Here is a 26,346-nt window from a genome sequence, read left to right on the forward strand (position 1 = left end):
TCAAGCAGTTTACTTTCTTAGGCAAGAGAATTATTTTATTGTTGATTTGATTTATCACTTCCCAGTGAAGCCCACCATTTAGTTTTGAAATCCTTTCCTCATTCACTCAAATTTGTTAGAGATATTTAATGGAGTTATACATTACTTTATATATTTTTTTAAAAGATGGGTTTTGTAAAACTCACCATTGGGCTATGAATTCCAAGTGGGTGGTAGGTCCTATGTCAGATATTTACTTTGAAACCTCACAACACCACTGCATTACAAGGAAGGATTATTTCCATTTTATGCCTCCAGACATGGATGCTCATGGAGGTTAAATAACATACTCAATATCGTATAGTTATGAAGTGACTAAACTAGGTTTTGGATCTAATCCTCTGACCTTAAAGCCTTTAGTATAGTGCTTCTATATATCTTTTAGTTGAAATTTAAATATTTAGAGTAAGTTCTCACAGCTCATGCTAAATACTGCTTTTTACTGAGTAATTTCTTAGGGGTATTAATAGAGTGAGAAAAGGTGAGTCTGAAACACTTTTTCTATTTTATTTTTGGTTAAAAATATTTTTTATCTTTATTTATATCTTTTAACGTTACTATGAAGATGTATGACTATTAAATATATTTAGTTCTTATGTTCACAGTTTATCTTAAATGCTTGTGCTTTTTTTTATAATAGCTGTATTAATATCTTTGTCTGCTAATTTAATCATCTATGATTTCTGGGTCTGTTCTGTTGACTTTTTCCTCCTGGTTATAAGTCATATTTTCTTTGTGTGTCTAGTAATTTTTTTTTTAAAGATTTTATTTATTTATTTGACAGAGAGACAGCCAGCGAGAGAGGGAACACAAGCAGGGGGAGTGGGAGAGGAAGAAGCAGGCTCCCAGCGTAGGAGCCTGATGTGGGGCTCGATCCCAGGACTCTGGGATCACGCCCTGAGCCGAAGGCAGACGCTTAATGACTGAGCCACCCAGGCGCCCCTGTGCCTAGTAATTTGGATTGGAGGCTGGAAATTCTGAATTAAGTTGCTTAGTGCTGCATTTTTGTTGATCCTTGCACAACATAGGTTTGAACTGCAAGGGTCCACTTAACATGTGGACTTTTTTCCAGTAAATATATGTACAGTACTGTAAATGTATTTTCCTTTTAATTTTTAAAATTTTCTTTAGCTTACTTTATTATAAGAATACGGTATATAGTATATACGATGTAAACAATGTGTTAATTGACTATTACTGGTAAGGTGGCTATTAGTAGTTAGGTTTTTGAGGAGTCAAAAGTTATATGTGGATTTTTGACTGCATGGGAGGGGTTAGCACCCTTATCCCCTTTGTTTTTCAAGGATCTAACTACATTTCTTTGAAGACTTCTGGACTTTGTGGTAAGCAGTTAAGTTGCTTATGGATTAGTTTGATTGTGTATTTTTATTTGATCTATTTAGACTAAAAAAACCCAAAAAACAAAAAATACAACCAGAGCAAACAGTTCACCCATTTATCTCCCTCAACTCCCCCAATCTCCTATCTGTTCTCTGTATTTAGAAACTTGGTCTTTTGTTTAAGATCTTACATATAAGAGAGATCGTGTGGTATTTATCTTGCTCTGACTTATTTCACTTAGCATAATGCTCTTGAGGTCACAGATGGCAAGATTTCATTCTTTTCTATGGCTAAGTAATATTCTGTCATACACACACACACCACAATTTCTTTATCCATTCATCTATGAATAGACATTTAGGTTGTTTCCATATCTTGGCTATTGTAAACAGTCCTGCAGCCAACATGGTGGTGCATATATCTTTTCAAGTTAGCGTTTTCATTTTCTTAGGATAAATGCCCAAAAGTGGAGTTGCTGGATCATATGTCGTTCCATTTTTAATTTTTTGAGAAACTTCTGTACTATTTTCCATAGTGGCTGTACAAATTTACCTTCTCAGGAGTAGTGCACAAGGATTCCCTTTTCTCCACATGCTTGTGAACACTTGTGATTTCTTATTTGATGATAGCCATTCTAACAGGCGTGAGGTGATCTCTCATTCTGATTTTGATCTACGGTTCCCTCATAATTAATGATTCCGAGTATCTTTTTCATGTACCTCTTGGCTATAGGTCTTTGGAAAAATGTCTGTTCAGGTCCCCTGCCTAGTTTTTAATGGGTTTGTTTGTAATTTTGCCATTGAGATATATAATATGAGTTATTTATATATTTTGGATATTAGCCCATTATCAGATATATGACTTGCAAGTATTTTCTCCCATTCAGTAGATTGCCTTTTCATTTTGTCGATGGTTTCCCTTGCTGTTCCAAAACTTTAGTTTGATGTAGTCCTACTTGTTTATTTTTGTTTTTGGTGTCCTATTAAAAAAAAAAAATCATCACCAAGACCTGTGTCAGGGAGCTTACCACTTAGGTTTTCTTCTAGGAGTTTTGTGGTTTCAGGTCTTTTGTTCAAGTCTTTAATCCATTTTGAATTTTTGTGTGTAGTATAGGATAGTAGTACACTTTTATTCTTTTGTATGTGGCTATCCAATTTCCCCAGCACTGTTTTTAATTGAAGAGATTGTCCTTTCCCCATTGTGTATTTTTGGTTCCTTTGTTGTAAATTAATTGACTATATATGTGTGGGTTTATTTCTGGGCTCTCTTTTCTGTTCCACTGATCTGTGTGTCTGTTTTTATGCCAGTATCATGCTGTTCTAACTACTTTAGCTTTGAAATATAGTTTGAAATAAGGGAACTCGATGCCTCCAGCTTGTTCTTTTAAGATTGCTTTAGCTATTTGGGGTCTTTTGTGGTTCCATACAAATTTTAGCCTTATTTGTTCTATTTTGGTGAAAAATAACCCTGGAATTTTGATAGGGATTGTATTTAATTTGTATATTGCTTTGGATAGTATGGACATTTTAACATTTGTCCAATCCATGAGCATGGAATATATTTCCATTTATTTGTGTCTTCATTAATTTCTTAATGTCTTGGAGTTTTCAACATACAGATCTTTCAACTCCTTGGTTAAATTTATTCCTAGGTATTTTTTTTTTTATGTGATTGTAAATGTGATTGTTTCCATTTCACTTTCTGATAGTTTATTATTAGTGTATAGAAACACAATGGATTTTTGTGTATTGATCTTGTGTCCTGCAACTTAATTCATTTATTCTATGTGTGTGTGTGTGTCTGTGTCTGCATGGTGTAGGGTTTTCTGTATGTAATATTGTGTCATATGCAAATAGTGACAGTTTTCCTTTTTTCCTTTCCAATTTGGATGCCTCTTATTTTTCTCTCCTAATTTGCTCTGGCCTGGAATTCCAGTATTGTGTTGAATAAAATGGCGAGAATAGACATTCTTGTCTTGTTCCTGATCTCAGAGGAAGAGTTTTCATCTTTTCATTGTTAAGTAATGATGTTATTTGTGAGCTTGTCATATATAGCTTTTATTATGTTGATGCATATTCCTTCTATACCCATTTATTAAGAGTTTTTTTAAATCATGAATAGATGTTGAATTTTGTCAAGTGTTTTTTCTGCATCTGTTGAAATGATCATATGATTTTTGTCCTTCATTTTGCTGATGTGTGGTCTCACATTGATTTGCGGATATTAAACCATTCTTGCATCCCTGGAATAAATCCCACTTGATTGTAGTGTATGTTCCTTTCACTGTTTTTGCTGAATTTAGTTTGCTGATTGTTTTGTTAGATTTTTGGATCTATGTTTATCAGTGATATTAGTCTATAATTTTTTTAAGTAGGCTCCACGCCCAACATGGGGCTTGAGCTCAAACTCATGATCCTCGGATCAAGAGCTGCATGCTCTACCAACTGAGCCAGCCAGGCACCCCTAGACTGTAATTTTCTTGTGGCATCCTTCTCTGGTTTTGGTATCAGGGTAATACTGGCTTTATAAAATGAGTTTGGAAAAGTTCCCTCCTCTTCTTCCTCTTTTTCTTCTTCATCTTTTTTTTTCTTTTTTCTTTTCTTTTTTTTTGAAGTGTTTGAGAAAGATTGATACTTATTCTTTTTGAATGTTTGGTAGACTATACCAATTTTGTCTCCTTTCTGGGTGATACTGATTTATTACAGTCCCATGGTATCAGGAACTCAAGCTCTCCTGGCCTCCAGAGCCAGAGGATCAAGAGGCATCCCTGGGTGGTAGCAATAAAAATCAGGGCCCCAAGACTTATGTAAAAGGCTTTCTGGGAGGTACTGGTGCTTCTGAGCTCCACAAAGGAAGAGTCCAAAGATGGCATCTGTCAGTCTTCTTCCCTGGAGAGTGCTCCAACAGGCTCTAGGATATATATGTTATATTAGATGCCTGCTCCTCAGGTTCTGTCTTTAATACAAGCAGGTAAGCCTTCTTCACTTTAAATCTGGGTGCAGTTGGCTGCCTCTGAGCTGGGCCCTGGGGTTGGATGAGTCTGAGTGTATGAGCCCTTTCTCTGATCACAGTCTTGTGTTCTTGGGATGCAAGCCCTGTTGCTTTTAGATGGTAGATGTTTTGAGAGCTTGCCTTTCAAGTACATGTTTTAAAAGTTGGGATTCCTGATGTGTGGTTCAAACCTTTTGCTCCATAGTGAGAAGCTCCAGGTTTTCAGGTCCTTTCCGGTTGTGGGTCACAGTACTGGGGATAGGGTTTACAGTGAGATTATTTCTCAGCCTTTCCTACCTGCTTCAGTGCGGTGGGTTGTTTTGTTTGTTTTATTTTTTCATTTGCCTCCTGTGTAGTTGTCACTCAGCCAGACTTCAGGGTTTTGGTTTGTTTGTTTGTTTGTTTGTTTTTTTGTTTGTTTTTTTTGGAGGAAGTTGTTACCTATGTAGCTATCGATTCAGTGTGTCCATGGGGGTAGGTGAATTCAGGATCTTCCTACACCGCCATGTTGAACCAGATCATTTTGATCTTTTCAAGCTTGATTTCAAGCTTTTTAAGGTCGGTTCAGAGTAACCGTTACTTAGGGCTAGATTAGCCCCACTATTTTTTTTAAGATTTTGTTTATTTATTTGACAGAGCACAAGCAGGGGGAGCAGCATACGGAGGGAGAGGGAGAAGCAGACTCCCCGCAGAGCAAGGAGCCCGATGTGGGGTTCAATCCCAGCACCCCCGGTTCATGACCCAACTGAAGGCAGATACTTAACTGACTGAGCCACCCAGGCACCCCGAGATTAGCCCACTATTGAGGCAGAGCTTGCATGGCATCTCTCCTGAATGGCCTGTGTATTCTGTGGGGTCTCTTCAGTTTGGCTGGTGGGAACTGGAGCAATACTCAGTCTTGTATGAACTCTGGGAGTTGTTCTAATCATAGCTCCCCAGCAATTGTCCCTTCCTTGCAAGTTTTCCCACCCTTGTGGAGCCTCACCTTTTACGTGCATGTACAGACTGTTATTTCGCCAAAGACTCCAGAGGCCCTTATCTAGATTTCTGGAGCTCTTTGAGTAGCTCCTTAACCTCGAGTGCTCTGCCCTTCAGTCTAGTTGCTTTGGCCTCCCTGATTTCTAGTCTGTCTGCTCAAATCAGTGAGACCTCAGTGGTATGTTTGAGTTTCCTCTCCTTGCTTTTGCAATCCAGAAATTGCTTCCATGCAGAAATCAAGGGCTATTATAGGTCTTTCTTTCCTCAGTTATCACAGCCCTGTTGTGATATATTTTGTATAGTTTTTTAGTTGTTAACAGTGGAGGTAATGTCAAAACCTTATTCCTCATGGGGTCCAATGCATTATACTTTGTGATATGAACAAGGGTCATAAGGCAATTTCCAATTAAAAAGCAATTTAAAAATTTCTAGGGATGGGCTATATAAACTATACATCACTTGGCAAATAAATAGCAGTTGTTACTGTAATCCTATGATATGGTCACTATAAAGAAAGCCTGGTTTAATGACATTGATTTTCGTTGTGCCAACTTTTAGTGCCCTTTCATTTGACAAGAATACAGTAATAGGTGGGAGTCATTATTCTCCTTGTCTCATTTGAGAAATTGTAACAAAGATTATTATTTTATTTTTATTTTATTTTTTTAAAAGATTTTATTTATTTATTTGACAGAGAAAGACAGCCAGCGAGAGAGGGAACACAAGCAGGGGGAGTGGGAGAGGAAGAAGCAGGCTTCTAGCAGAGGAGCCTGATGTGGGGCTCGATCCCAGAACGCCGGGATCACGCCCTGAGCTGAAGGCAGACGCTTAACGACTGAGCCACTCAGGCGCCCCTGTAACTAAGATTATTTACCTTTTCTGTCACCTTTGAGTCACCTCTACCTAGCCATTAATTCAGAAAATCATTAAAAAGTATTTTCTGCTACCAGACCTAATTTTTTTTAACCTGTTTTGTTTAAACAAAAACAAAAACCTATTTGTGCTTTATTACCAAACTTTTAAAACTTGGGCCATAAGTTTCTGATTTTCTCTTAATAAACTCTTAGGGGATATTGTTTTTCTTTTGTTGGTTTTTTTTATTGCCCTGATTTGAAACTAAGTGCTGTGGCTGTGACGTTTCAGAGTTTGCCAAACTTGTGGAAGAGTTCCGAAATTTTGGGGTGAAGCTTCTGCAGTCCACCAGTGGTCACAGCCATGGAACATTTGAATGGGTTGACAGCATGTTGGTTCAGGCTCTGAAGTCTGGAGATTGGCTTTTGATGGACAATGTTAACTTCTGCAAGTAAGAACCTTCTGCTTAATCACAAGATTGAAATTTGGGATATGCTTGTCAAAGTAGAAACCCAGTTGGAAGCCGTAGTATTTTGAACCCATTGTTAACTAGAAACATATCCTCAACCATATTCTGTAGACGGATCCTTGTGACAAACAAAGGGAGTTGGTCATTAGCTGCAAGATTTTAGTTCTGTATGACTGTTCTGAACTAAACTGAAGGCTAACAGAATTGGATTACTTTTCCAACCATTTTTGAGGTAGACCTTTTTATTTTACATCAAAAATACTCTCTGTTAGGGGCATTCTTGAGGGCAGATTTTTGAAATGGAGCATCTTTTATGGGACAGACGTTTAGAAAGTGTGCATCAGTTGTGTATTGCTTTGATTCTAAAGTAAGGAAAAAGGCATCATAAAACTGCCGTAGCACACAGCATAACAGAAAGTACTCCAGGTCAGATGATGGGTTTCTCTACCTGGATTGTTTTTCAGAATGTTTGAATTGCCTTCAGATTGATTTGATAATGTTGGGAAGTAGGGGAGATAGAAGGGGAAACAAAAAGAGCTATAAATCATGGAACAATTTTCCTTAAGTTTATTTACTTACTGAACAAATATTTTGTGCTTTTACTTTGTATGAATCTCTGGGCAACATGCCTTGGGGAGTGAAAGGGGGAATGGATAGGGAGAGAGAGCACAATTCTATATGGGGGAGTGTTCTATGCTGAAGGAGGACATGGGTCAGGAGCAGTGGGAGGCCTGTGCCAGGAAAAGTAGAAACTATGCAGCATGTCAGTCTGTCACCACTGTATTTGAATTCTCTCTGTGTAGCCCATCAGTGCTGGATCGTTTGAATGCTTTGCTTGAACCCGGAGGTGTTCTCACTCTTAGTGAGAGAGGAATGGTAGATGGATCCACTCCCACCATAACACCAAATCCCAATTTCAGGTATTCATGCCTCTTAAGTTTCTGCCTAAGAATCTGACTGCCTCAATGGGAGAGGTGGACATTTGATAGGACCTTCTTACGTGTTATATTTATGCATCCAGTCATAAGTATGTTCACCTGTTTATTGATTCAGTTAATACATATATATGGAAGCTTTGTTATTTGCCAGACTCTGGGAGCATATCAGTAAACAAGGGGGGGCTCCTGGCTGGCTCAAGAGCATGTGACTCTTGATCTCAGGGTTGTCAGTTCAAGTTCCACACTGGGCACAGAGCTTACTTTAAAAACATGAAGTAATAAAAAAATAAACGAGAGGTGAGGTCCCTGTAGTGGGTTGGTGCTGACGGGTAGAAGGAGGGAGACTGAGCACAAGTCTTTTGCAGTAGTTCAGGTAAGATACAGGATAGGTTAGACTAGTGTGGCCATATGCGTGGGACTTGCTGATGGATGTGTGGGTTGAAAAAAAAGAAGCAAGGATTTTACCTAAGTTTTTGGCTTGAGTAATTGGGTAAATGTGGGAGTCATTTATTGAGAAAGGGAAGACTGGCAAAGGAGCAGGTTTGGTATGGAGAAGGTCAGCAGGGAATCCGCTGTGTAGCATTGGAGATGTCAGATGGCTAGGTGGAGATGTTGCTAGACATTGAATATATGAAGGTAATTGTTTCAGGAGAATACACTGCTCCCTTTTCTGATATCTGTAGGTGAGTTAGAATGATGAATTTGCACTGTCTCATATGGGGAATATCTGAAAGTAAGAATTTTCACATTCTCAGATAGCATTAAAGGTGCACTAGACAAACAATAGTTGCTAAGGAGAGTAGGTTTAGAGAAACTGATTTTGCTGTATTGATACATTTTGGCACTAGAGGATAGAATAGAGATGAAAGTAGCAGACTTTGAGTTACTGGTATCTCCCTTGATGAGCTCCCTGAAGATGAACCACATAGGATTTGCCCTCACCAGTTGTTGCTGAACTACCTCATTTGTTGCAACTGGGAGTTTAATTTTTTTTTTCTTTGAATTACTGTATTACTAGACTTTTTCTCTCGATGGATCCCGTTCATGGAGAAATATCCCGAGCTATGAGGAATCGTGGACTTGAAATCTACATTTCAGGAGAAGGGGATGGGAACATCCCAGATGACCTGGATCTGAAAGTTCTGCTGCACAGCCTTGGGTTGGTGGGGGATAGTGTGTGCGACAGCCTCTTGGCTCTACACACAGAGATCCAAAGCACTATAGTAGGTAAGGTGCTGGGCTTCTAGGCCTCTGCAGAGTTTTATTCTTCTAGAAATTCTTATGTTATTCCATTTGACTGCTAATCTAGGAGTTCTTAAATTTAGTGTACATACAAATAGAAATTACCAGAAAAATGTGTTAAAAATGTAAATGTAGCTGATGCCTTTCTTCCTCCTAAGAGATTGGGTTCAGCAAGTCTGGGTGAGGCACAGATATTAATATTTTAAAGAATCTTCCCAGGTAATTCTGATGGATTCATTTGGACACCTTTATTTTGAGGAATACAGCTTCAGGCACTAAAATTCGTAAAGTTTGTCCATCTTATCTTCAGGGTGGTCATTGAGTATTTTGAAGGTAGAATAAAGAGAGAACTTTGAGCTGCTTAAAACAGGTGTTGCTTCTTCTAAATGTCCAAATATACAGGAACAGGCAGGAATAACAAAGGTAATGATAAAAAATGAAATGCTATTTATTGAGTAACTGCTATGTGTTAGGTACAGTGTCAGTTGCTTTTTTAGTTTTCACATTAGTTCTTCAAAGCATGTTTTCATTTTATAGTTAGGGCTCAGAGAGGTTGAGTAACTCATTAAAGCCAAGCAGTGAGGTTTGAATGTAGTTCTGTTGGATTTTAAAGCACATGGTCCTTATGAGGCCATGCTCATTTTGCCACTTGAGTGTGTATCAACTTTAGATTAAGGATATATATACCAGGCTTTGTCATGCTTGTAATTGTCACTTTCCTGCAATAAGCTTTTGACAGCCAGAAAGGGAGGGAGGGAGGCAGGATAGGGAAGGAATATGAATGTTTCCACAAGTCCATAATGTGCTACTGAGACCCTAGATTCCACTTAGAAGGCTTTCTTTTTTTTCCTTTTTTTCTTTTTTTCTTTCTTTCTTTCTTTCTTTCTTTCTTTCTTTCTTTCTTTCTTTCTTTCTTTCTTTCTTTTTTTTAAATAGAAGGCTTTCTAAGGTAAGTATCTGGGTGGATTTGGGTGGAACAAAGTTTGATGTGAAGATGAATATATCTAATTTCATTGCAGATTTTGCAGAATCTGTTGCTCATAAATGGCGATATTTTTTTCTTTATAGGTTCTCCAGCGTCCTCTATTTCAACTCTAATCCAGACAGCCTTACTCATTGTGCAGTACCTACAGCGAGGGCTGAGTTTAGACAAAGCCTTTTCTGAAGTATGCTGGGAAGCGTATGTCCGCTCCCAGCATTCACCGGCAAACCAGAAGGTACTATGAAGTGTTTCAAACAGCTTTCTCAGTTATAACACTCTACATTGTTTAGGTGGAGGAAATTCTTTCTATTGATGTTAACTTTAATGAACTGAGAGTAGAGCACTTCAGTTACTCTCTAGTAGAGATCTGGCATCTAAGTACTTTTCTGGAAAATAGAATAAATGTAAATATTACTTCTTTGAAACTTAGCTGTCATCAGACAAAGTGGAAATTAGCTTGTAATGTTGAAAACTGAAGGCTGTGATAAGAGTTGTCATGAGATGATCACAAAGGGCCTACAAAATTCTTAATACTGTGCTAGTTTCTGGTGATAGTAATTACATATTGCCTGTACACCACGTGTTTTTATCTCCTACCAGCTCGTGAAGACTTTACTGGAGAAACATGTTTCTTCTCTGCGAGCACATGAAACCTGGGGTAACTCCATCCTTGCCATGGGCCTGTGGCCAGATTCTCTGCCCTCGGCTCTCTTTGCTACAGAAGATTCTCACCTGTCTATCGTCCGAAGTGATGGACAGATCTTAGTATATTGCCTCAACAGGATGAGCATGAAAACCAGCAGCTGGGCCAGGTTAGTGGAGCCTTCAGCCTGTGTCTCTTTGGCATCTTGACTTTTTTTTTCTGATGGTAGTGGTCATGACCCAACATGTTTGACCAGAATGTTCCGTGGTCATTTATTACCCAGCTGTCATAATTTCCTTGTTCATTGTAATATTGCTCCCTATTATTTATTACTCAGTATGTTTTAATTATCCTCATTTGAAGGGGATTAATCTTTCCCCATTAACTCTTGGATCCGATATTTATGAAGTTATTTTCCTGGTTCTTTGAAATATAATGAATAAAATAAAATGAAAGTTTATTCTAGTACTGACTTTGCCTTATTTTTCTAATGAATTTCAGGATTCAACCTCTTACCTTGCCAGACTTAGAGAAAATCATGCAGTCTTCTAACCCTGAGAGCTTGAAATTCAGTTCAGTTGAAGTGGATACTTACTGGATCGATGAACCAGATGTTCTGGCCATGGCTGTTAAATTGCTTATAGAAAGAGCAACCAATCAAGATTGGATGCTCAGAGTTAAATGGCTTTATCATTTAGCCAAGAATATACCGCAGGGGCTGGGTGAGTCAAAAAAACTTAATTTGTATAATAAGTGAATATATTTACGCTTACACTATTTTAGTGCCTCAGTAGCTGTATTATCCTGTTATTTTTAACACGACACTGTTAAAATTGTATCTGGGAGATATAGCAAGAAATTTGTGACTTGGCATTACTGTTTGTATAGCTGTTAAAAAAAAAATTGAGGCACATATATATCTGCCTTTAGATATGTTCTAAGAGAAACTTTGCCCCCATGTAATCCTTAGCATTTCAGGATCTTCCACCTTTCTATCAAATCCAAAAGGAAAATGTACTGTTATGTTACTGTTTATTTTTTGAACATGTTCCTGTACTCCTGTATTACCCTCTTATCTGGGGAAGGTTGCTTTTGGTAAGAGACTTATTTTAGTTCCTAAGAGACTTAGGAGACTAAAAGTGCATAAGAGACTTATTTTAGTTCCAGTGCTCTAATTTGTCATGCTTAATTTCTTTGTACTTTTTTTCATTTTAAGAGGAAAGCCCAACAATAACAACATTGCATGGGTTGCAAAGTATAGGACTTGGAATTTGTTGGTAGAACTTTTTGTGTAAAGTAATTGAGTTTACATGAACCTTTCTTTTGTTTTTTTTTTTTTAAAGATTTTATTTATTCATTCGACAGAGAGAGAGACAGCCAGCGAGAGAGGGAACACAAGCAGGGGGAGTGGGAGAGGAAGAAGCAGGCTCATAGCAGAGGAGCCTGACGTGGGGCTTGATCCCATAACGCCGGGATCACGCCCTGAGCCGAAGGCAGACGCTTAACCGCTGTGCCACCCAGGCGCCCCTACATGAACCTTTCTATTCATGAGAACTTAGCCAGAGACTGTGTATATTGTGTGGTGCATGTGATCTGCCTAAAAACTGCACAGAGAGAATTTATGTATTATCTGCATTGTCTTATATGAGAGCTACCAGCCACAGGTAGCTACTAGAATGTAAATATAAATTAATTAAAATTAAGTAAAATGTAAAATCCAGTCCTTAGATGCACTGTCCGCGTTTCACGTGCTTACTAACACGTGACTAGTGGCTACTCTGACAGTGCAACTATAGGATGTTTCCATATTGCAAAACGTTTGCTTGGACAGCCCCACTTTAAATACTAACATTTGCTTCTCCTTCCTCCGCAGAATCAATACAGATTCATTTGGAAGCCAATGCTGCATCTCTTAGGAATTTTTACTCAAATTCTCTCTCAGCTGGGGTCAGTAATGTCATCAAAATATTACAACCAAATATAACAGGTACTGCACCTGATTTAATTTTGAGTTCTCAGCACAGTTTAGGAAACTGGTCCCACCAAGTCCATGGAAAAAGACCTGTCAGAATTGCCAGTGTAATATGTTACCCTATATTTTGGAAGACTCACAGTATCCAGATGCAAATTCCACTTCTTTGTTTGAAACTGTCCCTTTTTCCTTTAGTCTTTGAAAGATGATGATGATACACAACAATGGGGAGGGCACAGGAGTTGGAAGACTGGTCTCTGGGCCCAACTCAGCCACAAACTGGCTTGTTCATTTGAGACCCATCATTCATACTTACTGCCTGTGTTTGGAAAATACGGGAATTAAATTCGTTTCTCCGGGGCCCCTTCCACTCAGAGCATTCTGAATTCTTAACAAGAAGGGGTTTTAAACTATGAGCTATTTGACTTGATGGGTAAACAATATAGTGTGAATTACTTCAGAAAATATAAAACCTCAGTAAAAGTTATAAAGCCTTAAATATAAAGTTTTAAAACCATAAGGATAAAAGAAACAGCCATTCAAGCTATCTAATCAAATGAGGTATTCAAAATTTATTTTTTTATTTTTATTTTTTTTTAAAGATTTTATTTGAGAGAAAGAGAGGATAAGTGGGGGGAGGGGCAGAGGGAGAGGGAGAAGCAGACTCCCCACGGAGCAGGGAGTCCAACATGGAGCTCGATCTCAGGACTCTGAGATCATGACCTGAGCAGAAGGCAAACACTTAAGTGACTGAGCCACCTGGGCGCCCCCAGAATTTATTTTTAATTGAGGAGTAAGATAACAAACTTACTTGAAGAGAATAGTATAAAGTTGATTGAACATAAGCATTAATGAGGAAATTAGGGACATTTTCATAGAACCAGGTTTTTAATTTCCCACCCCATCTTCGTTTAATATTGATCAAAACATACCATTGCCATTTGGTTTAGAAGAAAATATGCATGATGCTTTTGTGCTCAACCAATGACCTTATGTACACTAAAGAGAACAAGGTAAATGTTTGGGAAGAAATCGAACAATAGGGAAAACTGTGGTGGTCATGTTGTGGCTGAACTAAATCATGGCTTCCCAAGTATGAAAGAATTTTGGGAACAGTTGTAGGGTATGAGTAGCAGGTTCCCTTTTTAGCCAGTATCATTTGCCCACTGTTGGAACATACTAGGTACGCCTTTTCTGGTGTATAGCTCTGGATCATGTGGTCTTACTGGACTTCGGAATATGGGTTCCCTCCTTCATGTACTTTGCTGTTGACAGTAGGCATTTGTTAGTCTAGTGTGGGGGAGATACCTTTAAATACTTGAAGTGCTCCACTGATCTACCCAGCCACCTTCAAGTTAATGTTACCATTGTTTTGTCTTAACCTCATTCCTTGGATTCTCACAACCTCTGGAGAAGGGTCAGATCTGATCACTGATGCTTTACAGAAGAGGTGCCTAGTTTTTTAAGCCAAAGAAGTTGCAGATGCTATATTCTCTGATTATTAAGAAAGAGCTTTTAAGCAAAATCTTAAGTTGTTTTGTTTTTTGTGTTTTAAAGATTTATTGCTTGAGAGAGAGAGTGCACCTGTGTGTGTGAGTGCAGGGGGAGGGAGAGAGAATCTCAAGCAGACTCTGCACTTGCAGGGCCTGAGACAGGGCTTGATCCTGTGACCCTGAGATCAGGAGCTGAGCTGAAACCAAGAGTCGAACACTTAACTGACTCTGCCACCCAGGTGCCCCTTGAGTGGTTTTTCTTATTGAAAGCAAATGAGACGTATTCATTCATTTTTCCACCATGTGAGTTAGTTTTTTTTGAGATTAATGACAGCAGATTGGGTGATTAAGCTCATGGATTGTTTTCTGACCAGCAGTGGGACCTGAGCAAGTGAGTGTATTGGTTGGAATGCTTATGTTCTGGAGGGATTACCTTATATCCCACTGTGGAATGAATTTTCAGGACTAGCAGAAATTTCACATTTAGAAAGGAAATAGTGTAAAAGCAGTTGAAATTTACTTTTCTAGTGTTGTGGGCTGAATCCAGCAATTTTCCTATTCTATCTCTTCCCCATCAGGACTGAATGTGATCAAATTAAAACAATGCAAATCTTCCAGTGAAATTTTCTAGGCAAGGGAGTTTAACTTCAAAATTTTACTTTTTGCTTTTTTTTTTTTTAAACCAGATGAATTTGTGATCCCTTTGGACCCCCGATGGAATATGCAGGCTTTGGACATCATTAGAAATTCGATGGACTTTGACCCACAAATGGACCAGCCTGAGCAGCTCTTTGCCCTTTTAGAGTCTGTTGCAAACAAGTAGGTGAAGCCTGCTATTCTGGGCACTGTTTACCTCATTGTACAATATAGCTTTACAGATTATACCTTTTCTAAAGTCTGTCAAACTTAGCTTACATGTGTTTGCTCTCCTGAACCTGAGAAGTAGTGGGATGTTAGATGGGATTGCCTTCATCACCACCTCTCTTTCATGCTCCGTGCTCAGTGAAGTAACTCTGATGTCAAAAGGCCTGTAAATTTTGCAAGTTCTTAATAATTTAATAGGATGCTTTAAGAGATACACTAACTTAATGTTGCATTTTATTTTGCAATTAATCCTTTATCCTAGGATAGCCATGTTTCTTTTGTTTTCTATTCATTCTTGGCAGCTCCTCCCATTTTCACCTGCTTGTTCTCTCACAGGTCCTTTCCTCAGCCTTGTGTCCATATCATTTCCCATCTGCAAATGTTGAGGAGACATGTAGCACCTGCATGCTTACGTGCACACTTAACATGTAAATTTATCTAATTGTTATATAAGCTGGTCTTTCCTCACATTTAGTGTAAAGACCAGCAGTAGTTTTTTAATTGGCAAACAGTGTAATGTAATACATTTCAAAAAATATATTTGAGGTATAATGTACATTACAGAAATGTACACTTAATAATAGGTATATTTGGTTTCAATGAATTTTCACAAAGTGAACTCATGCACATGGTATGAACTAGCGCCTCAAAGGCCCTCTTGTCTCCCCTTCTAGTAACTCCCCCTTGTGCCTCCCCAGGTAACTTACAACACCAGAGATTAATTTTATGAAGGCCAGTTTTAAGAGTTCACAGTGTGGTTTGTCAGATCACAGCAAAGCCTGGCAGTCTACCTGGATGCAGCTTTTCCCGGCCATCTATCTTCCCCGCTCCCCCCCCTCCAACTCAGTCATCATCACTTTCACCTCCATCTCTTTAGTCCAGAACTTGGAGGGGATGGAAGGGAATGGCAGGTTGAAGGAGATTGATGTTCCAAGGGTTCTCAAGATTTCAGCAGGTAGAGGGTGTGATTGCAAAGTAGTATACACCAATAACTAATAATATTTGTTATGTTACTGATCTCCCTTCAGGACAATCATATATCTTGACCGGGAAAAACGGATTTTTACTGAAGCAAATTTAGTTTCTGTTGGTGGCAAAAAGTTAAGAAATAGTGTTTTGAGAATGTCCTTTGAGTTCCATAAAGGTAAGATGTTTACCTTTTATATTCTCGAGTTATGCATGTGATCACAGAATGTCGCTGAAGTTAAGAGACCTTCAGCAGCTGCTGCCATTTTACTGATTCCTTTTGATTTGCTGGCCTGATTTGTTCAGTAGTAATGACTAACTGCTTTGTACATGTCCTTGATTTCATTTACTTTTTATGGTAACCTTATGTGGTGTAGATCCCGTGCTGTGAAAGATGAGAGGGCCATACAGAGATGCTCATGGTCATATGTCTAGCAAGTAACAGAGCTAGAATTTGAAATCTAGGTCTGTTGGCTCAAAAAGTTCACGCTCCTGAGTATTTGTTATAGGTTCGTTCTTCATCCTTCATTTTTTTAAATTGAAAAGATATCTGTGCTTGTTGGAAAAAATTTGGACTATATGGAAGCATAAAAATGGAAGAAGTCTGCCTTTGAAGCAGTTACTGTTAATAGTGCATTTGTTCGTATCTTCTCTGTGCTCTCTATTCATTCAGACATACGTGCATTTTGGTTTTGTATTTAAACAAGTACTTGTATAAAGTACCCATTATTGCTGTATAATTTTCATTTTTCATTAAGACATTAAGAACTGCTGTAGATATGAATACCTGATCTGCGAAGTTTAATATGATAGTAGTAGGCTAAGAATTTGCTTTCAATTTTGAAAGGTCAAAATTGACTTTTGTACTAGAGATTCAGTTAAGTTCCATATTACAGTTGATTTTGAAATGTCCAGAGATAATACTTAAATATGATGGAATGTTCTTATTTATATTAACTCTAAGATCCAGAGAGCTATCACAGCCTGCCCCATGAAATTGTGGTCAATCTTGCTGCTTTTTTTGAATTTTGTGATGCACTAATCCTGCTCTGGGTCCAGTCCTCTCAGGGGATGGTGTCTGATGCCAGTGTCATTGAGGTGAGGAAATGTACCTCATGTTTTTATTTGTGTGCCAAGACAAATGTTTAAGATTTTTAGGGGTGAGACAAACTACAATGTTGTTATTATATGTCCAGTCTTACTTGAGAAATGTAATTGTTCTTAACAGTTTTAAATATATATATATATATAAAATTGTGTATATACATATTAAATTTAAATTATATTTAAACACGAACATACATATATATACATACATATTTTAGAGCTTTGTGGGTATATAATTGACATAATAAATAGCATATATTTGAAGTATAGAATTTAATGTTTTGACATGTATACACCTGTGAAGCCATTACCACAATAGTGAACATATCTAATACCCTCAAGCCTTTCTCATGTTCTTTTGTATTTCGTTTCTCTCCCTTGCCCCTACCCCAAACTAAGTATTCATTAATACGCTTTTGGGCAGTTGCATTTTTCTAGCATTTTATATAATTGGAATTATGCAGTATACTTTTTAATCTGTCTTCTTTCACTCAAAACAGTTATTTTAAGATGTATCCATATTGTTGGGGCGCCTGGGTGGCACAGTCGTTAAGCATCTGCCTTCGGCTCAGGGCGTGATCCCAGTGTTCTGGGATCAAGCCCCACATCAGGCTCCTCCACTAAGAGCCTGCTTCTTCCTCTCCCACTCTCCCTGCTTGTGTTCCTTCTCTCGCTGGCTGTCTCTGTCAAATAAATAAATAAAAATCTTAAAAAAAAAAAAAAGATATATCCATATTGTTTACTGTATCAAGAGTTCATTCCTTTTTATTGCCAAGTAATATTCTGTCAAATGTATGTAATACAGTCTATCCACCTCTTGGAGAACATTGGAATTTTAATTTATATTTTAAGCCTTCTTTAATTTATATACTTAAGCCTTCTTAGACATCATTATTGTGTATGGATTTCCTTGAGTTTTGAATCCAGGTTTTTCTAGTAATTTCAATAAACAGAGTAGTAGGTCTTAATTTTAACACTGTAGAGGAGTCTTGAGTCCAAAAAGTTTATCAAAGACTCTAAAGAACTTTTGTTTATGTAGACACATCTATCAGTATTTATTATATTAGGAAATAAATCTGAGAAATACAAAAAATATTAATTTGCTTAAAAAACACAATAGCAAATCCATTTAATGTTAATAGGAATAATGTTTTTAATGAGAATCAACTGTTTTTCAAAACAAATTAATGAAAATTGCAACTGTTTTTTTACATTTCTGCAAGTGTCTTTAATGTCTGGATTAATAGAAGAAAATGGAATCTGTTTTTGCATTCATTCTCTTACATTATGTTGCTTAGGCCTCTATTCATATAATTCTACTTCTCCCTTTTGCAACATCATATCTTCATAGCCATTTCATATAATTGTGAATAATTTTCTTTGATACTGTACTACAACTTGACAAGTGATAGTTTTCTAAAGATTACTTGTGATGTGAAATCTGAAAAGAATACATCAAACTTGTCATGCATCAAAATCCATTCGTCTGTCTTGCACTTTGGATGGACTTTTACTCTTGTTAGAAGTTAGCTCATGCTTTGGTAGTTTGGAAAATATTGTTCACTGAGTTATCAGATCTTCCAAATGTTGACAAATCATTCTTCAATGTCAACAGAGTCACACTCATGAAAAACTATCACAAATCTTATTAGAAAAATCTTGAAATATTGGGAATTTGTAAAGGTCTTGGTTTTTCAAATTTCTAGGTTTTGCTTGAAAGCTTGAATTTTATCGCTGGCAACAAATACTCTCAATTGCTTTTCTTGAACTGACAGATTCACCTCATTTTCAATATAGTGTTTGCCAGATACCCAATCACAGTTTGTCCATCCCACCCCTCCCCTCTCTTTTTTGGTACTGTCAGTGCAAATGTCAACATAGTGAAAAAAGGTAAATAATTTGATATTATGAAAATAGGTTTTACCTCATGCAATCTCTGAAAGAAATTACTCAAGAAATCTTGGGACTACTTTGCTATAAAAATACGTTTTAAAAGAGCAATGTTGGAGACTCACCTGATTTGCAATACAAATCTGCTTTAGTGAAGACGGTAGGTATTATCACAAGGATAGACACATAGACCAGTAAAACCAAGAGGAATTCAGAAATAGATCCTCTTAGGGTCAATTGATTTTTTTTTTTCCTTCTAAATGTACAAAGGTAATTTAATGGGGAAAAGCAGTATGTTCAAAATGATGATGGAACAAGTACAATAAAGTTAAAAATGATCCTTTACCCCTGTCTTACATTTTATGGACAAATTACCTCAAAATGGATCATAAGTCTTAATATAAAGCTAAAACTATGAACTGTCTAAAAGAAAACATGGAAGGGAATCTTCATAACCTGAGGATAGGCAAAGATTTCAGAGGATTCTTTTTTTTTTTTTTTACAAATTTTTTTTTAAGAGTTTTTATTTATTTGACAGAGATAGAGACAGCCAGCGAGAGAGGGAACACAAGCAGGGGGAGTGGGAGAGGAAGAAGCAGGCTTCCAGCAGACGAGCCTGACGTGGGGCTCGATCCCAGAACGCCGGGATCATGCCCTGAGCCAAAGGCAGACGCTTAATGACTGAGCCACCCAGGCGCCCCCAGAGGATTCTTGATAAAAGAAAAAATTTGATAAATTTTATCAATCAAAAACTTCTGTTTTTAACAACTTTAGGAAAATGAAAACACTGGGAGAAACTGTTTAAAATGGGCTGCATTACATAAAATTTATAATTAGATATTATAGATATTATATATGAGTTATATAAACTAATACAGCCCAGATTTTTAAATGAGCAAGATAATTTGAATAGATACTTCTCAGAAGATACATGAGTGCTTAGTAAGAACTTCAAAAATTGCAACATCATTATTTATCAAAGAAGTGTAACTTGAAACCACAGTGAGGTGCCACCCACAAAATGGCTAAAATGAAAATCACTAACAGTAGCAAGTATTGGTAAGGAAACAGAACTGGAATTTGCCTACGCTGCTGGTTGGAATACAAAGTAGTGCAGCTGCTTTGTAACAAAATTTGGCAGTGTCTAATAAAATTACATGTACATATACCACGTGACCCAGTAATTCCATTTTCTCTAAGGAAGTAGCTCTGAACTTCAAGTGCTGGAGGAAAAAATCTGTGCCTTCTCTGACTGCTTTAATGTCCCTAAAAATATTTCAGTCGAATGCTAGACCTCTTATGTGTGTATGTTGAGTATTGATTAACAGTTGAAATCTGTGTCTTGTGTCTTTTACCGAGAAATGTTTGTGAGTAGTCTGGTTTACTTTGTTTTTAGATCTTGGAGTCTCTGCGGTGGCGGGACCGGTTATGGACGGTGGCTGACACAGTAAAAGTGGATGCCCCAGGCCTGGCCCTGCTTGCCCTTCACTGGCACTGGGTTTTAAAACATTTGGTCCGCCAGATCCCCCAACTCCTAGTGAACCACGAAGACAAGTAAGACTCATATTTAGAGTAATAAGGGCAATATCTACAGTACCAATGAAAAAGAAAAAAGGGTTTGGAATTGAAACTTCTTGCTTTACTTTGGTTGATTCCCTTTGCCTATTGGTGAATGTAAATCAAATATAAAATGTAAATGATGTCTCTGCTATCCAGCATTTCCCCCTTTCCTTACTTCCCTCTGTTCTTCTCTCCTTTAAAGATATTTCAAAGAGGTTCAGACGGTCTCAGAACATATTCAGAATTGCTTGGGGAGCCCGACTGGTGGCTTCACTGGTATAAAGAAGTTGCAAAAGTTCCTGGGACGACCATTTCCTTTTAAGGTACAACTTAGAAATATGTTATAAACACTAAGACTTGACCTCTTCTGAAGTTCTGGAGCATGGGGACTGCCATTCAATTAGACTCACCCTTGCCAGTAAACTTAACTTTTAAATGTTCACTGAATACTGTTAACTGATTTAAGTGTTAACATTGTGCTTATTCTTGGAGAGTATTAAGTCTGGGTAGAGTTTTAACTTTATTACTATAAAATCTCGTGAGAGCAACAGGAGTAAACAAACCTTATGTTTTCTAGAAGCATTGTGGAAATGTTCCATATTTTTTTCTTAGACATGAACAGGCTGCTTAAAAGAACCTCGTTTCTCCTCTATAGTAGGTTCTCCCGGGTTTTGTTGTTTCAGAACAAGCTGGTGGTGGAGTGTTTTTCTCAACTGAAAGTCCTTAACAAAGTGCTTGCCATCAGAGAGCGGATGCCTGCCCTTGGGGAAAGTGGATGGTGTGAAGACATTAATCGGCTCCAAGTGGTTGCTTCTGAATGGACTTTAAAGAAAAGTCTCTTGCAGGCCTGGGGATTGGTCCTCAGAGCTAATGTTCTGGAAGATGCCAACGCAGGTAATATACTCTGGAGTTTAGCCTGCTGACATGTTCCAGAAGTATCTGCTGCTCTGCAGCCAATAAGTTTTTAAGTTTTTCCCTTAGATATTCTTTTTTTCTGTTTTTTTTTCCCTTCTCTCTCTCTTTTTTTTTTTTTGGTATAGTATAACTACCGTTAAAGAAGTGTCAGGCATAGAGATGAACTTTACATATATTGTTTAATTCTGTCATCAGAATTGTGCAGGTATTAATGACATCATTTCACAGGTACAAAACTTAAGCTCAGGTTAAGCTCGAAGTCACATAACTAGTTTTTGGGAATCTGAGCCTGTTCTATTGACCACTATGCTATAATATTGCATGTGTTTTTTTGTCCAGATGAGTTGAAGAATCTTGTGAATGCCCATTGTTTAGAACTAAAAGCCAAAGGAATTTCACTTGGTTTTCTGGAGAAAAAGCACAATGAAGCTTCCTCGCTGTTCCAACTAGACTTTACCTCCCTAATCCAGCTCACCAGGAATGTTCAATTGTGGCCTGCAATGGAGTACCTGGCTATGCTTTGGCAGTACAAAGTGACAGCTGATTTTATGACACAGGCTTGTCTAAGAAGGTAAGCCATTTTCCCGAGGAGGGGGAGCTTTTTTCTGTGTTAGGTTATTCTGTGTATCCTACATGTGAAACAAAGCACAGACTTGTCTTAAAGGGGACTAGTTATGAAACCAAGGGAAGTCTATTGCCACTGATTCTTTGCCTGTTTTGACTCCACCTCTGCTAGTTACTAGGTGTTTTTCCAGTAGAGTTGCTTGTTTGTATTTTAATAAATGTACTGTAAGTTCTGTGTGTTCTATCTTTCCATACATAACAGATTTCTAGCGGTTTCCTGATAGCCCACAACCCATCCTTTCTTCTTCTTTATTTGTGGAACAGGTCCAGCAAAAATCAGCAACCCCAGATAGATGAAGAGATAAGTCATCACATCACATTTTGTCTTAAGCACACACCAGTTGCTCCGCAAGAGCTTCGAGACCTTTGGTTCTTATTGCACTGTAAGAAGGTAAAAACCAAAATCAATAAGGGAGACAAACCTTGTCTTATTAGACTGTCTGTGGCAAACTGGTTGCAGAATCTTCTATTTATGTCCGAAACTCCAGTCTTATTTGAATAACTTTCAAAGGGGAGAATTTTGAGTGTTTTTTGCAGTAATTACCTGGGTGTTTCTCAGTTCTTATCACAGAATCATTCTATTTGGTTTCCAGTTAAATGGGGCTAAAATATTTGCTTATTTTTATTGTTTGTGCAAAAATAAAGTGTGAGAGTGTTTTTAATCTTTCCCTCAAGAATAACTATGGAATGTGAATAGTGGTAAACTGCAATTAATATAACTTCATTAGTACAACCTTAATTTTTTTATAATGTTTTATTCACTTACCTGTTTTGCCAATACTATAATCATGTGATCCACTTATATTTCCTCACGTGCCTTATAAAAAGCAGATCTCAGTTTTATAAACAAGATGCTAAGTGGCTTAACCAAGATGACCAGGGTGGCAGGAAATCAGAGAAGTTAGAATTAATATCTTTAAACCCATGTAAATTTTAGATGAGTCTTACAAGAGGGAGACCTCGTAACTTCATTTATGGAATTTTTCTCAAATATTCTCTTATCTGTTTATCTCTAGGTGTCTACTGAAGAAGTTATCTCCTTGTGGTCTGACTTATTTCATTCCGCATTTATGTCTTTTTGGAGCAGTACTGTGACTACAAATCCAGAGTACTGGCTAATGTGGAGCCCTCTGCCTGGTGTACAGCAGAGGGAGGTGCCCAAGTCCCTTTTGGACTCCACATTGAAGGTTTGTTGGCATAAAATCTTAGAAGTGTTTGACAGTGGGAAAAATTTCTTGATGTAGCAATAAACATTTATTCCTAGGACAGAGCAGTAACTAAATAAGTGACTGCAATACTTTATTTTCTGCACGGTGTTAAAATCTTGAAAAAAGATATTCTATCTTAAAACATTTGGGAAGTTCTGAATTAAAGCAAAAAAAAGTTAAACATTTTCACTTGGGGTGCCTGGGTTGTTCAGTTATTTGGGCATCTGGTTCTTGGTTTCAGCTCAGATCATAATCTCAGGGTTGTGAGATTGAGCCCCATGTCAGGCTCCACACTCAATGCAGAGTCTGCTTGGGGATTCTTTCTCCTCTGCTCCTCCCCCTGCTCATGCTCTCTCTCTCTAAAATAATTTTAAAAAGTCTTCACTTTTCTTCTGTAATTAAAATACCTTTTTTCTAGTTATAAGATATTTTAACAGTATAGAAATGTATACGTATGTGTGTATATGTGTGTGCGTATATACAGTTGACCCTTGAACAACACAAGGTTTGAACTGCACAGGGTCATACATGTATTTTTCTCAGTAAATATGTATTTTATATTGTGATTGAAAACAAGGTAGAAGTTGCCAAATGCCTAGAAGCAAAGGGAGGGTAGAAGAAAGATACAGGGAAGACTGGAACAATGGGGCTCTCACCTGGTTCTGGCACTTCTTATCCCACTACCTGTGCAAGGCTCGGTTCATTGAGGTATTGAGCTGAGACAGGTACATAGGGACTAGTGGGGGTGGGGGGATCTCACTGAAGTGGCAAGGCCTATCACTGGCAGAGTTGGTAAAGAATCACAGAATGATGACTCCCTGAGGTAAGGAGTCTAGGAAAACACCAGGGGACAGGATGAGCCCTAAGCAGGATTCTTGGTGGCAGAGGGTACAGCGGGAGGGGGTGTTGTCCATGGTGCTGAAAGTCCAAGGCAGGAAGTTAATACCACAGGGATAGTGGCAGCTGGCTCACTGCTTGCCAGCATTTACTGTAAGCAGAAACTGTGTTAGAACCATACAGCGGGGGTCAGGTGGAGCAAGTGACCTGGAAAGGTGAGTAAAGGTACTCTGCCTTTCTTGCTTCTTTGCCTTTCTCTGGACTCCACTTGGAAGGAGATTCTGCTTTCTTGGGTAGAGGAGTAAGTAGCATATATCTCTCCAGGGTCCAACTTTGCTAACTTTGGGCACGAGAAGACTGTGGTGTCTTGTTCTACTGTATTGTACATAGTTCAGTTTTTGGGTAACCATTAAATACATGGATTTTTTTTTGTTGCATGGGAGGGTTGGCACCCCTAACCCCTGTGTTCAAGGATCAGCTTTACACAGAAAGTAGAATTCTGTGGAAATAACCACTGTTTGCTCTGTATCTTGTTTACATATATTTTGTATTAAATGTATAACGTAAATAAAAATAAGATTGCTTTCTTTGTTCACATAATAGTCATGGAAATGTGTCATTTCCGCTTATTCTTTTTAAGGTATTACATTGTTCTAATGTGCTGGAATTTATTTAATTACTTGCTTATTCATAAATGTCGAGATTTCTTGCCTTTATTTCCCCCCTTCCTATAACAAGCATACCTGCCTCAACTACTGTTGCATAAATCTTTGTCTGTTGGTCCTAGTATTTCTGTGGATATGTTATAAGAACTGGAATTTAATCCTTGGTCAGAATGTCTGCACAGTTAAAGAAATTTATGGCTATTCTCAGAATGTCTGGGCAGGTGGTTTTGTTTTTTACCGCCCCCCCCCCCCCAAGTTCTTAAATTCCAGTTAACATACAGAGTGATACTAGTTTCAGGTGCAGAATTTAGTGATTCATCACTTACATACAACACTTGGTATTCATCACAGTTGTCTGCCTTAATACCCATCACCTGTTTAACCCATTCCCCCCAACTTTCTCTCCAGTAACCATCAGTATGTTCTCTATAGTTGAGTCCGTTTCTTTTTTGCCTCTTTTTTCCCCTCCACGTTCATTTGTTTTGTTTCTTAAATTCCACATATGAGTGAAATTATATGGTATTTGTCTTTCTCTGACTTATTTCACTTAGGGTAATACCCTCTAGCTCCATCCATGTTATTGCAAATGGCAAGATTTCATTCCTTTTTTTATGGCTGAGTAATATTCCTTTACACACACACACACACACACACACACACACACACACCCTCGCATCTATTTTATCCAGTTATCAGTTGATGGACCTTTGGGCTGTTTCCATAATTTGTCTATTGTTGATAATGCTGCTATAAACATCAGGGTATGTTTACTTTTTTAAACATACTAGGAACTAATAAAGGGGGAGGTCATAAAGTCCTGGATGATAACAGGAAGACTTAGGAGTAGAGCACATTTTTACTTATTATATCTATGAAAACCTGTTTCTTCATATCCTTGACACACTAGGTGTTACCAACATTTTTTATTGCCAATTATTCAATTTATAAAATGTCATTTGATTTATGCTGATTATTTTTTTGAGATTAAACATCTTTACACATATGCATAATGTTTCCTTCTCTGAATTTTTCAGTCATGTTTATCGCTTATTTTGTAAGAAACAAAATTTGAATTCATCATCATTTTCTTATTGAAGATCTCTTTATATATTATGGATATTAAACCTTTACACACCATGTGGTTGGAAATATATTTCTAATGTTCTCTTGTCTCTCAAGTTTTATAATGTTTTCTTTTCAAATACTCTTAGCCCCTTTCTATTTTCTGGCTTTAGTGTCTTGCTTTTAAAAAACGTCTGTCTTCAGTATCCCTAGAGTTAAAAACCATTTGCCCATATTTTCTTGTATATGTTTGTTTTGTTTTATGTTTAAATCATCAGTTACATCTGGATATCTCGTTTTGTGAGGTAGGTATACAAATATACAAACAGTATATCCAAAAGCAGTGTAACAACATCATGTTTGACTAATTCATCCTTTCCACTCTCATTTGAAATGCCATCTTTGTCATACCTTATTCCCACAGATGTTCATGGCTTTGTTTGGACCCTTCTATTCTCTTGCTCTTTCAAAATCAGTATTTTTAATTAAAAAAAATTTTTTATTAACATCTCTACCCAACATGGGGCTCCAACTCATGACTCTGAGATCAAGAGTCACATACTCTTCTGACTGAGCCCAACCAGGCACCCCTCAAAATTGATTTCTTTATTGTAACACATTTCTCAAAGCCTTTAGTGATAAATCTTACGGATCCCCAAGAGTTGCAGAGTATACAGTGTCTCCCATTTTGTGTATTTAACCACCTAA

General features: G+C 37.6%; 1 protein-coding gene across 3 annotated transcripts in view; it reads left to right on the forward strand.

The window, feature by feature from the left end:
- The window catches only part of MDN1 (midasin AAA ATPase 1), a 165,461-nt gene that overhangs the window by 89,129 nt on the left and 49,986 nt on the right, over nucleotides 1-26,346 (forward strand). For all 3 annotated transcript variants that reach the window (XM_026511808.4, XM_057311195.1, XM_057311196.1), the window contains 16 exons: nucleotides 6,493-6,652; nucleotides 7,474-7,590; nucleotides 8,627-8,835; nucleotides 9,919-10,067; nucleotides 10,433-10,644; nucleotides 10,977-11,197; nucleotides 12,349-12,462; nucleotides 14,627-14,759; nucleotides 15,833-15,948; nucleotides 16,735-16,868; nucleotides 20,164-20,321; nucleotides 20,530-20,650; nucleotides 21,011-21,221; nucleotides 21,582-21,813; nucleotides 22,131-22,257; nucleotides 22,883-23,053. In XM_026511808.4, the coding sequence (XP_026367593.2) occupies nucleotides 6,493-6,652; nucleotides 7,474-7,590; nucleotides 8,627-8,835; nucleotides 9,919-10,067; nucleotides 10,433-10,644; nucleotides 10,977-11,197; nucleotides 12,349-12,462; nucleotides 14,627-14,759; nucleotides 15,833-15,948; nucleotides 16,735-16,868; nucleotides 20,164-20,321; nucleotides 20,530-20,650; nucleotides 21,011-21,221; nucleotides 21,582-21,813; nucleotides 22,131-22,257; nucleotides 22,883-23,053 (2,585 nt within the window). The remainder of the gene's footprint in view (nucleotides 1-6,492; nucleotides 6,653-7,473; nucleotides 7,591-8,626; nucleotides 8,836-9,918; nucleotides 10,068-10,432; nucleotides 10,645-10,976; nucleotides 11,198-12,348; nucleotides 12,463-14,626; nucleotides 14,760-15,832; nucleotides 15,949-16,734; nucleotides 16,869-20,163; nucleotides 20,322-20,529; nucleotides 20,651-21,010; nucleotides 21,222-21,581; nucleotides 21,814-22,130; nucleotides 22,258-22,882; nucleotides 23,054-26,346) is intronic.

Source organism: Ursus arctos, unplaced genomic scaffold (genome assembly GCF_023065955.2).
Source record: "Ursus arctos isolate Adak ecotype North America unplaced genomic scaffold, UrsArc2.0 scaffold_13, whole genome shotgun sequence".
In the NCBI taxonomy this organism is placed as follows: domain Eukaryota; kingdom Metazoa; phylum Chordata; class Mammalia; order Carnivora; family Ursidae; genus Ursus; species Ursus arctos.